Source organism: Mustela lutreola, chromosome 12 (genome assembly GCF_030435805.1).
Source record: "Mustela lutreola isolate mMusLut2 chromosome 12, mMusLut2.pri, whole genome shotgun sequence".
NCBI classification, from domain to species: Eukaryota; Metazoa; Chordata; class Mammalia; order Carnivora; family Mustelidae; genus Mustela; species Mustela lutreola.
In genome coordinates, this window is record NC_081301.1 from 37,455,424 (window position 1) to 37,468,194 (window position 12,771).

General features: G+C 41.3%; 2 protein-coding genes and 1 non-coding gene across 8 annotated transcripts in view; 2 read left to right on the forward strand and 1 right to left on the reverse strand.

The window, feature by feature from the left end:
• The window catches only part of UBAP2 (ubiquitin associated protein 2), a 135,449-nt gene that overhangs the window by 110,921 nt on the left and 11,757 nt on the right, over positions 1-12,771 (forward strand). For all 6 annotated transcript variants that reach the window (XM_059142387.1, XM_059142385.1, XM_059142391.1 and 3 more), the window contains 5 exons: positions 180-393; positions 3,068-3,342; positions 3,996-4,165; positions 5,407-5,620; positions 9,847-9,886. In XM_059142387.1, coding sequence (XP_058998370.1) covers positions 180-393; positions 3,068-3,342; positions 3,996-4,165; positions 5,407-5,620; positions 9,847-9,886 — 913 coding nt within the window. The remainder of the gene's footprint in view (positions 1-179; positions 394-3,067; positions 3,343-3,995; positions 4,166-5,406; positions 5,621-9,846; positions 9,887-12,771) is intronic.
• Positions 1-12,771, reverse strand: part of UBE2R2 (ubiquitin conjugating enzyme E2 R2) — a 254,116-nt gene that overhangs the window by 109,152 nt on the left and 132,193 nt on the right. The gene's annotated exons all lie outside the window — the stretch shown is intronic.
• LOC131813407 (small nucleolar RNA SNORD121A) lies at positions 12,060-12,141 on the forward strand. The gene has a single exon (XR_009346807.1). It is a non-coding gene; the product is annotated as a small nucleolar RNA SNORD121A (small nucleolar RNA).

Here is a 12,771-nt window from a genome sequence, read left to right on the forward strand (position 1 = left end):
AATCAGATTTTGTTCTGTAATCAGATTTTGTAGTAATATTTTCATGTAGTATTTACTCATTTATTCAAATGTTCTAGGTTATAGTTTTTTAAAATTCTTGTTAAATACTTGATGTACTTAAAGTCTGGAGTACAGTTTGCTGAGGATTTTTGCTTTTTTTTTTTTTTTTCCTTTTAAAGTCATCCGTCCTTGGTTCAGGATTTGGGGAGCTTGCACCTTCCAAAATGGCAAACATCACCAGCTCCCAGGTTTTGGACCAGTTGAAAGCTCCAAGTTTGGGCCAGTTTACCACTACCCCAAGTTCACAGCAGAATAGTACAAGTCCACCCACAACCACTTCTTCTTGGGACCTCAAGCCCTCAACTTCCCAGTCCTCAGTTCTTAGTCATTTTGGTAAGTATACGTTTTCTCTGGTGGTTTGCCCGTAGTGGAACATGCTAAACATTAGCAGAGTGCGTTGACTGAGGAACACTAATGTGGAAGTTGTGCAGAGATGTTTCTTTTTAGTAGAATTTCTGTGGCATTTATGAATTTCTTAAAAATTTTATTTATCTGACAGAGACACAGCGAGAGGGGGAACACAAGCAGGGGGATTGGGAGAGGGAGAAGCAGGCTTCCAGCTGAGCAGGGAACCCGATGCAGGCCTCGATCCCAGAACCCTGGGATCATGACCTGAGCCGAAAGCAGTTGCTTAACAACTGAGACACCCAGCCGTCCCTGTGTTTGCTAATTAAATTAGATAGCTTTGTGTTGTATAAATACCTGCATTTATTTGTTGTTATCAGTAGTGATAGTAGTATATATCTTGAAGAGATGTGCAGAAGCATGGTAAAGCCATACAAATATAAGGAAATAACAGTTTGAGTAAATGCCTGGACAGAATTTTCTGAGCTCGACCAAAATATGGTGGGGACAGAATTGGGATGTGGAATTTTAAATCACTCCCTCTGGGTTGCTTTCTCATTCTAATATTTATATGTATCTATCCTGGTTTGTGCCAGCCTTATTGTCAGTGGTTTATAATATAACGGGTCCGTATATAAGTTGAATATTTTCTAAACTGTACTGTCACAGATTTTGTGACATTAAGACACCCCCCATTTCCCACCAGCATACAAATACCACACTGTATTAAGGAATAGCGGAGGGTTATTAACCATAGGGTTGGCTTCCTAGGCATGTTTATGTTTAGGGCTTCTTAAAAGACATGGGATCACATTTCTCTCTGAAAGAAACAGTTTGTTGTTAAGGAAGTATCTGAGACTACTCCCAGGTTTGGAGTCCTGTCTACCAAGAAAATTCATTAGAGCCTGAATACTCTAAGTTTTTTATTGGAGAGCTGGTTATACATAAGTACCCTCTGACTGACTAGTACATACCAAAATTTCACATTCCCAGTAGGAAAGCAGGTGTTCATGATAAACCACATTGTACAGACATTAAAGGCACAGAGAGTCACTTTTACCTGATAAGAGTGCTTGGCAGCCTTTGCCTAGAATATATTAAAATTCTGTGTTCACAGATATTGGCCAAGAGCCAGTGTAGCAAGGTGGCTTTTCTCATGCCAGCTATAATCCTTTGTTAAACCTTTTTCCACGAACCCACTGCAGTGAGTGATAGGTGTTTTTAGATTTGTACATGCTATTTCTATATTCTATAGAAATCCTGTCTTTCTTACACATGCCTCTAAAATAAAGTCCAAAAGTAGATTCATCTAAGATGGAAATATACTAAGTCATGGGTTGGCAGACCTTCAACTAAGTTTGTCAGCTGTTTTTGTAAATACCATTTTATTGGAACATAGCCATGACCATTCATTATGTATTGTCTTATAACTACTTTCAGTCTACAAAGGGAGAGTTGAGTAGGTGCTAACAGATGGCCTTCAAAGCCTAAAATATTTACTACCTGGCTCTTCACTGGAAAAAATTGCCAACTTCTATTTGATTTGAAAATCATAGACAGAGGGCTAACTTCCTTCATTAAAAAGAGTAACTAAAAGGAGACTAAACAGGTTAAAAAAAAAAAAAAGGACAAAGGGGTATTATTGTCAGAGTTCATAGGCAAAGAATACTGGAGTATATGAAATGATGCCTCATTGAATTTGTATCATTTAATTTGCATCTTTTATGTCATTTTCCATCATTCAAATTAGGAAGGATAAAATTTGTTGGTATCAGCATATTAAAAAGTGTGTGTTGTATCTATTGAAATAATTTTAAAGTGTTTGTCAAAATTTAAAATAGAGTTGTTCTTTGAACCCTAACCCTATTCTAGTTGTTGATCCCACAGGTATACTTGCACTTGAGCAAATGTCTTACATAAAAATACATTCATTATAGCATTGTTTTTCTTAGCAAGATACTAGAAAATCTAAAAGCCCATTAATATAGTATTGGTTTTAAAAAATTGATGCCTGTGCACATTGGATTACTCTGTGGCCAAAAAATGAAATAGCCCTTCACATGGGAATATGGCAAGTTTTTGAAAACCAAATGGTTTGTGAGGAAGCTCTATATATAATGTGTGTTTCTCTGCTGCATATTTGTGTTTTGAAACAGTATCTCTGAAAATACTCAGGAAATAGTACAATGTCTGCCTCTGTGGAAGGAATCTGGGGATAGGGTTGAAAGGGTGATTTATAGTCATACACTTTTTTTTTACCTTTCAGATTTTGTAGCATCACATTACTTACTGAAAAACATATTTTTTAACAGTTTTGTTAAAAAATCCATAAAGCAACAAAATAGAATTCTCTCTTAGCTAAACATGTGTAGCAGCTCCATGTTCTTTTTGCCCACTCCATATGTCTTAATGTAAACAGCATCTCTCTGCTTTAAAAATTATCTACAAACCCATTCAGGCATCCTTTTGCATTTATCATATATCAGTTTTAATACATCACACACGCCCTCAACTTACAGGATTCAGGTAGAAGGTTCTTGGAAGAAATAGGTGGTGACTACAACCTTTCACTCTCGTCATAGTGGAAGAGGGAGCTCTAAGCCCATGTTCCTAAATAATTGATTATTGCTTGTTTCCCCTCCCCCCTTTACATATTTCATAGACTTCAAATCTCAGCCTGAACCATCCCCGGTTCTTAGTCAATTGAGCCAGCGACAGCAGCACCACACTCAGGCCGTTGCTGCTGCTCCTCCTGGGTTGGAGTCCTTTCCTTCCCAGGTAAAACTGCGAGAGTCAACACCCAGAGACAGTACCTCCACTGTGAACAAGCTTTTGCAGCTTCCCAGCATGACTGTAGAAAACATTGCTGTGTCTACCCATCAACCACAGTCTAAACACATCAAACTACCGAAGCGGCGGATACCTCCAGCTTCTAAGGTGTGTTCTCCATCAAGAAGTCCCAGGTCCAACGGTGGATTGTATTTTAACATTTAGCTCAAGGGTTGTGTTAGTAAGTCTCAGAAATGGTGATGTGGTATTTTTTTTAAACACATAGCTTACTGCTTAACAAGGAATTGGCCATTTCTGAGCGGCTCAGGTAATACTAGAGGGGATGGTTTTCTGTTGGAGACAGAGACTGTTCATTCAAATTATAGGATCTGGGTCAGAGAATCCTGGCCTTGTGTATTTACCTGTGTCTTGTACATAAAATAAGATAAAGAATAAGGTCTTGTGTATTGACCTGTGTCTCGTAGACGGAGAATCTTTGACTAGATAGTGCTTTCAGCAGTGGCCTGCTCTTTTCCCTTCACTCACCCATCATCAGCCTGCCCACACCCATTTCTTCAGCCTTTGCCCTAAGAAGCAGTTGGTGGCACTGACCATTCTGCTGTTAACTTCTCATTTTTCTTTTCTCTTCTCTTTGTTTTTGAAGTATCCTGTGCCTTTTTCCTTTTTGTAGACATTTTGCTCATTGTTCTTCCAGGGTACCAGTAGTGATTTGGGAAGCCTGTACTCATCTGGCTGTTAGAGGCCTCTGGGATGTGAAATCTCTCACCTCTGTTCCTGATGTGATGGCTCTGCTTTTTCAGATCCCAGCTTCTGCAGTGGAAATGCCTGGCTCAGCAGATGTCACGGGATTAAATGTTCAGTTTGGCGCCTTGGAATTTGGATCAGAACCTTCTCTCTCTGAATTTGGATCATCTGCAAGCAGTGAAAATAGTAACCAGATTCCCATCAGCTTGTATTCGAAGTCTTTAAGGTACACAACTTCTTATTTCTCTGGCTTTGACTAAATTAAGTCCCTTGTTGGGAAAGTAAAACAAAATAGAGTCTAAGAAATCACCTGGTGGAGACCATATAACTTGGGTTTGTGCACCCGTAGCTAGTACCTAATTTCAGAACTTTTCTTCCATCACCTTAAAAAGGAACCCTGTGCCTGTCCGCCATCACTCCCAATTCCCCCATCCTTCATCCCCTGGCAACTAAGCCTCTGTCTCTGGATTTGCCTATTCTGATACTTCATAAGGCAAGAATCATGCAAGATGTGGCCTTCTGTGTTTGGCTTCTTTTACTTGGCATCGTGTTTTCAAGGTTTATCCGTTTGTAGCCGATACGCATTTTATTTCCAAATAGTATTGCATTGTGCAGATATGTCCTATTTTGTTGATCTGTTCATTAGTTGATGGACATTTGAATTGTTTCTACTTTTTGGGTATTAAGAATCATGGTGCTGTGAACATTGATTTACAAGTTCTGTGTACTTTAAGTTCTTCTGGATGTAGACCTAGTAATTGCTGGTCCTGTGGTAACCCTTACGTTAACTTTGGAGGAAAGCAGCAAACTTTTCCCATAGTGTCTGCAGCATTTTACATGCCTGTCAGTAATCTCTGAGGGATGCAGTTCTCGTGCTCTTTGCCAACACGTATTTTCCTTCAGTGGAATGTTTCATAAGTAGAAAATCCCAGATTTTAGATTTTATTAATTTTTCTACTCCCCAGAGCTAAAAGCTGGTATTCTCTCTCTCTGAAAATGGTTTCAGGATGCCTGGGTGGCTCAGTTGGTTAAGCGGCTGCCTTCGGCTCAGGTCATGAGCCCAGGGTCCTGGTATCGAGCCCACACAGGCTCTCTGCCGAGCGGGGAGCCCGCTTCTCTCTTTCTCTCTCTCTCTCTCTACTTGTGTGCGCCCATTCTCTCTCTTGCTCTCTGTCTAATTAATTAATTAAATCTAAGAAAAATGATTGCAGACTTCTGGATTTATTACAGATTCTTTAGGATTCTTAAAGATGTCCCTCTACCTGTCATTTAAATTAGGTGTGTCTGATTGGGAGGGGAGGGGTATTTTGAATATTTGTCTTTAATATAGTTAAAGAATGCAGTAGTACCAATGTGTAGGTACAGATGTGTTTAATATATAGTATGGCAGTAAATTGATGAACTAGTTCTTGATGAACGCATGTAAAGTGACACTAATTTATGTCTAAATCTTTTTATTCTTTCTAGTGATTCTTTGAATACCTCTCTACCAATGACCAGTGCAGTACAGAACTCCACCTATACAACTTCAGTTATTACCTCCTCCAGTCTGACCAGCTCATCGCTGAGCTCCACTAGTCCAGTAACAACGTCTTCCTCCTATGACCAGAGTTCTGTGCACAACAGAATTGCATACCAAAGCTCTGTGAGTCCATCGGAGTTAGCTCCAGGAACCATCACGGTAATTGGTCTTTCAGGTTTCTACTTGCTGGAAATCCTGTTTGGATGTTCATTGTTTAGTTTGAGGGTTTTAGATGAGACTTTTTTTTAGGAATTGGCTAACCTTTTTAAGATTTTATTTTATTTTATTTGAGATTTTATTTTTATATTTGACAGAGCACAAGTAGGCAGAGCAGCAGGCAGAGGGAGAGGCACAGCCAGCACCCCCTGCTGAGCAGGGAGCCTGATACAGGGGTTGATCCCAGGACCCTGGCATTATGACCTGGGCAGGCAGATGCTTAACCAGCTGACCCACATAGGTGCCCCAAGGGTTTATTTTTAAGTAATCTCTCCACCTAACATGGAGAGCAAACTTAAAACCCCAAGAGCAAGTTGCATGGTCTACCAACTGAGCCTGCCAGGCACCCCCTAGAACATTGGCTAACCTTTTGAATAGAATCCTTATAGTTCATTGAGTTTACTGATATGGGCTGTGATGTGAAATCTGTATTTTTTTTTTTTTTAAGATTTTATTTATTTATTTGACAGAGAGAGATTACAAGTAGGCAGAGAGGCAGGCAGAGAGAGAGAGGAGGAAGCAGGCTCCCTGCTGAGCAGAGAGCCCGATGCGGGACTCCATCCCAGGACCCTGAGATCATGACCTGAGCTGAAGGCAGTGGTTTAACCCACTGAGCCACCCAGGAGCCCTGAAATCTGTATTTTAAGCAACTATACTTTAGGAGTGTATGAATGGACTGAGAATCTTAGTATAAGGATAGCATAAAGATACATCCCAAATTGTCCCTGGTGCCTTTGCATGGGGTTTTGGGGTGGGGATGGGGGAAGACATGATGGATCTCTATTATTTGGTGTCCTGAATGGCAGAGATGTTCAAGCATTACTAGTGAGAGCTACTTTTTAAAAAATTTATTTCAGGGCGCCTGGGTGGCTCAGTGGGTTAAGCCACTGCCTTCGGCTCAGGTCATGATCTCAGGGTCCTGGGATGGAGTCCCGCATCGGGCTCTCTGCTCAGCAGGGAGCCTGCTTCCCTCTCTCTCTCTCTGCCTGCCTCTCTGTCTACTTGTAATCTCTCTTTATCAAATAAATAAATAAAATCTTAAAAAAAAAATTTATTTCAATTTTTAATTTAAATTCTGGTCACCATATATGGTAAAATTCTGTAGTAGTTCATTAAAATTAAAAAAACATTTACAGTTTTAGTTCCTCGGACATACTAACCATATTTTAAGTGCTCAGTATCGAGGCACGTGGGTGGCTCAGTCAGGGTGCTAGGATTGAGTCCCCAGTTGGGCTCCCTGCTCAGTGGGTAGTTTGCTTCTCTCCCTTCCTCTGCCTGCTGCTCTCCTGGCTTGTGTGCTCTTTCTCTCTCTTTCTGTCAAATAAACAAAATCTTTATTTTTAAAAAATCTTTATTTATTTATTTTTAAAGATTTTATTTATTTGACACAGAGAGACACAGTAAGAGAGGGAATACAGGCAGGAAGAGTGCGAGACTGAGAAGCAGGCTCCCCACTTAGCAGGAAGCCTGATGCAGGGCTCGATCCCAGGACTCTGGGATCATGACCCGAGCCAAAAGCAGATGCTTATCGACTGAGCCACTCAGGTGCCCCAACAAAAACTTTAAAAAGAATAAATGCTCAATATCTATAGTGGCTACAGTATAGGAACACACACATGTCCATCCATACAGAATATGCCCTTTATTGCAGAATGTTTCCTGGGCTATAGTTTCTAAAACCTAAATCACACAGTGTGCTATCCAGGCTTAAGGGTATGTCATCTGCTGAACTTCTCGACTGCAGCTCTAATTCACCTGGTATATTGCTTGCTCTTGTCATTACTCACCTCATTCCTCGGCTTGGCTAGGTGAACTGAGACCTTGCAGATTTCTGATTTCTCCTGTCCATTTGGTATTTCTTTACTTTTGCTCCCACCATTCTTCTGCATAGAATTACCCCCACCCCAAGTATTACAGTTCCTGTGTTGTATCAGTTTCTCCATTATAATTTAAAAGTGATTTTCAAGGTGGAATAAAATATTCCTAAGGTCTGATGACTGCTCATTTTCTGTTACCCTTTTTTTAATTCTTTCCATTTGGTGTAGTTTTGAGAATACTTATTTGTATGTCACCATTTGTGCTGTTTTGGATGCACATGCTCAGTGTTAACGTCTGTATATTTAGTGCTTAGTGAACCCCAGTTTAGAGGGAGGCAGAAAGTAGAATTTTGATTGTTCTCTCCCTGTCTATATATATTGTTAAGATGTATTGTGTTTCCCTTTACTTGACCTCTTTTTTTTTTTTTCTTTAAAGATTTTATTCATTTATTTGACAGAGATCACAAGTAGATGGAGAGGCAGGCAGAGAGAGAGGAGGAACCAGGCTCTCTGCTGAGCAGAGAGCCCAATGCGGGACTCGATCCCAGGACCCTGAAATCATGACCTGAGCCGAAGGCAGCAGCTTAACCCACTGAGCCATCCAGGCACCCCGACCTCTTTTTTTCTAACTCATTTTTTTCTCCCTCTCAAGTTCTAATCTTTCATAGTTCACATTTCTTGTAAATAACTTCAAATTGCTTTAAGAAAAAAGACATGGGGGCACCTTGCTAGCTCAGTTTTTAAGTGTCTGCCTTTAGCTCTGGTCATGATCCGAGGGTCCTGGGATTGAACCCCATATTTGGCTCCCTGCTTAGCAGGAAGCCTGCTTCTTCTTCTCCCACTCCCCTGCTTGTGTTCCCTCTCTCACTGTGTCTCTCTGTCCAATAAATAAATAAAACTTTCAAAAAAAGAAAAAGGAAAAAAATATTATAAATAACATTTCTTGAACAGAAATTGTACTGGATTTGGATTAATACAGAGGTAACATCTATAAGGTTTGTCCTTTTTTTTGTTGTTTTTTTTTTTTGTTAGGTTTTTTTATTATTTGAGAGAAAGATAGTAAGAGAGCATAAGCAGGGAGGAGAGGGAGAAGCAGGCTCCCTGAGCCAGATGTGGGGCTCTGTCATGACCTGAGGCGAAGGCAGACGCTTAACTGCCTGAGCCACTGTGCCCCATTTTTTAGGAGGTTTGACATTGGTAAGAAGGAAATTTCTGGGGGCGCCTGGGTGGCTCAGTGGGTTAAAGCCTCTGCCTTCGGCTCAGGTCAGCTTCCTTTTCTTATCCAGGGACAGTATTGGAGTTTTCTATGCTCCACTGTCATTCTCTCTATACCTGTCTCCGTTGCTCAGTTTGTGGAAATTTTCCTTGGTACCAATTTTCCTTCTGTGTGTCTTGGTTCCAGAGAAATGCCTTACGGTCAACACCATCTAGTTGTTTTCAGATTCTGCTCTGTTTAGTCACTGCCACACTCTGCTAACCCACTCTTTCCCTACCGAGTCAGGAAAGCTGTTTCACAGTAACATCTCTGAGAACCATTTTTCATTTCATTTGGAAACATTTTTTTCTTGCAAGACTGGTACTCAAGAGACAGAATGTGCATGATACAGAAAGATGTGGTGATTTCAGTATAGTAACTTCCTAAGTTTTTTGTACTACTTAATTTTTAGGACTGCTTCATTGCTTCCTGTGATTTGAGTCTTTTTTTTTTTTTTTTTAAGATTTTATTTATTTTATTTGACAGACAGAGATTACAAGTAGGCAGAGAGGCAGGCAGAGAGAGAGGAAGGGAAGCAGGCTCCCCGCTGAGCAGAGAGCCCGATGCGGGCCTCGATCCCAGGACCCTGAGATCATGACCTGAGCCAAAGGCAGCGGCTTAACCCACTGAGCCACCCAGGCACCCCTGTGATTTGAGTCTTATGTTTTGTCTTTGTTAGTCCCCTAAATACACAGTCTGATTTTCAAAAATGTCAGCTCCTTGGGATTTTTTTTTTTTTTTTTAACGTTCATTTATTTGACAGAGATCACAGGTGGGCAGAGAGGTAAGCAGAGAGAGAGAGGAGGAAGCAGTCTCCCTGCTGAGTGGAGAGCCCGATGCAGGGCTCAATCCCAGGACCCTGGGACCATGACTTGAGCTGAAGGCAGAGGCTTTAACCCACTGAGCAACCCAGGTGCCTCATCCTTGGGATTTCTTAAGAATATGTTATTACCTGTCCTTTTATTAAGAAGCAAAATAAAACCAGACATCGTTTCTTGACTAATCTATACTTCATATGTTTCTGGCTAAATTCCAGTAGAAATTCAGCTAAGTTGTCATTTGACTTTGTGGATTTACTTACTTTTTTTTCCTTATAGAATGGACATGGTGGTGGTCGAAGTCAGCAGACGGTAGACAGTAAGTATATAACTAACCACTCTTGTTTTGGCTGGTGGAAATCAAACAGAAAAAGAGTATAGCCAATATGATGAAGAAAACCATGGCGAGTGACTAATTCTACAAAAATAGTCCTTTTGCCTTTTTTCTGATAGTTACTTCTGATCCATCACATTGGCATCCTTTCTTTGGCAGGGTTTACAAGTCCAGCCAGAGATGCCTCTGTGAGTAGGTTGTAGCTGATGGTATTAAGAGAAATGTCAATACTACAGCAAGAAGGAGGTGATAATAAGCCTCATATCCCTCTGTTCTGGTCGCCTGCACCCCAGGTATACAGTGTAGTGTGGATTCAAAAGATGCTTTGAGGTACAGGTTCCAATATGTTCATAGAGCTCTCCAATACTATGTTTGATTCTTGGTGTGCTAGTTCAGGAAAGACATGCTTGTACATGTATAGAGACATGTACAAAGACATGAGGTACAGGTTCCAGTATGTTCATAGAGCTCTCCAGTACTATGCTTGATTTTAAAGCAAAAACTTGGTGTGCTAGTTCAGGAAAGACATGCTTTTTGCCTTAAGGATCTAGTGGACTGTTGTGAAGAAAAGAGGTCAGATGCTCTCTAGAGTTGGTGCAGATGAATTACTGTTAGCTGTTTCTTTCCTTTTTTCTTGGCTTGGTTATCTGTGATTGTTAATGATGATTTTCATTATTATTCAGTAAGGCAAATAGGCATCGGTATTGGGTAGAGAAGCCAGAAGGGCTTTCCTTTTCTCTTTTTTTTAAAGATTATTTATTTACTTACTAGAGAGGGAGAGAGAAAACAAGTAGGCAAAGTGGTAGGCAGATGGCGAGGGAGAAGCAGGCTCCCCGCTGAGCAAGGAGCCTGATGAAGGGCTTGATCCCATGACCCTGGGATCATGACTTGAGCTGAAGGCAGCCACTTAACTGACTGAGCCACCCAGGTGCCCTGGACTTGCCTTTTATTTAAGATTTTTGGTAGTGTTGGGGCGCCTGGGTGGCTCAGTGGGTTAAAAGCCTGTGCCTTCAGCTCGGGTCATGATCCCAGGGTCCTGGGATCGAGCCCCGAGCTGGGCTCTCTGCTCAGCAGGAAGCCTGCTTCCTCCTCTCTCTCTGCCTGCCTCTCTGCCTACTTGTGATCTCTGTCTGTCAAATAAATAAATAAAAATCTTTAAAAAAAAGAAAAGATTTTTGGTAGTGTGGACATGGAATTTCATCAGTTCAAGAGGGACCTCAGTTGGAATTAAAGTGACACATGTGATTTACGCAGAATTGGTTTTGGTATTGCTGGGCTGCCGGAGCTGTTTGGAGGTACATTGATAGCCCCGAGAATGTTACATCAGAGGACATTCTTACTCCACAAGCCTTGGTGCCAAGTTTCTTTAGTACAGGCATGAGATGGAGAACACATAGAGGTATCCTAGTTTATTTGGAGATTCTTTTTGTTTTCAGTTATCTCTATACCCAGCCTGAAGCTTGAACTCACAATCCTGAGATCAGGAGTCCCGTGCTCTACCAACTGAGCCAGCCAGGTATCCTGGTTATTTGGAGATTTTAATTAATTTTTTTAGAACTCAGGGAGGGGTGGGGTTGGTGGGGGTGGACAATCTAAAGCAACCTCCACGCCTGGCTCACAACCTAGTGCAGGGCTTGATCTCACAACTCTGAAATCATGACCTGAGCTGAAATCAAGAGTTAGGCCCTAAACCGACTGAGGCACCCTGGCACCTCTGTTTGGAGATTTTAAATGAGATAATAAGATATGAAATGTCTGGAAAACCTCGTGTGTGTTTTAGATAGGTTTTTAGCTCTATATCTGTCTACTCCCTGTGCTCCCCCTCCCCCCATTCTGTATGAGGCTTCTTGTGAACTTGTTATCATTGTGACCTGAGACCTAGGGAGGTAAGTGATGGGGTCTGAGTTTTGGGACAGGGACGTCTGTGGTATTTTCATCTGGTATCTGTAACAGTAGGTGTCGTGTTTGGAATAGACTGTCAGTAAAAGGGAAGTCTCTAGACAGTAAGGACTCCTCTAAGAATGGGCTAAGTTGTGTGTTGACCCCTGTTGCTACCTGTGTTTGTTTTAAATTCATCCTCCTTTTTAGAGACTGGCATGTTTTCCATTGGGTTCCCAACGAGTCCTGTGGGTGGGTAGAGGGTTACTGTTCTTCCTAACTGGGAAAGACAATGATGCTTTATATCCAAGCACATATCTGAGTTATATGTGTGGATAGAACTAAAACTGAGTCTTTTCTACAGCTAGGATTGATCATATTTATGATCTTCTGGAAGCCAAATAAGCTCCTCTGTGTGTCCTGAGGGTTTTGTTTGTTCAAGGAAGTGTGCTCACTGTGCATGTGAAAGTGACTGTTGACAGTGGCTTGTAGGCATCTGTAACACCCCACACTGTATGTACCCTGTGCTCTCAACCCCCATTTGCCCTAAACTGGCTGTGCGCTTTCCCAGGTCAGCCTGATTTCATACTGACTTGATAGAAGCAAAGACGTATCCCTTTTGATGGTCTTGCCTACCAGACCTCTACTATCCCTTGTGCCTTTTGAGATAAGTTTGCCTCGCATTCTAATCCTGTGTGTTCGTCTCAGAGCCTCTTGCCCTTTCTAGTGCAGCTCAGAGTTGGGTTCCTTTAGTTAGGAGATGTATGTTAACATTACAGAACAGTTTAGGGTTGGTTATAAAGGTATCATTTCTTCTTACTCTTGGCCAAGTCCTGTTTGTCTTACCTTAACATGTCATTTTTATTAGTTGTATTGGACAGAAAATGCTATCCCCTGGGGAATATAATTTATGTTTCTCAAGTTGATCCTGAGGTGTCACAAGGCACTGAGTATATTTTAGGTACTTAGGATTGGGTCTGGAGCTTAACCAG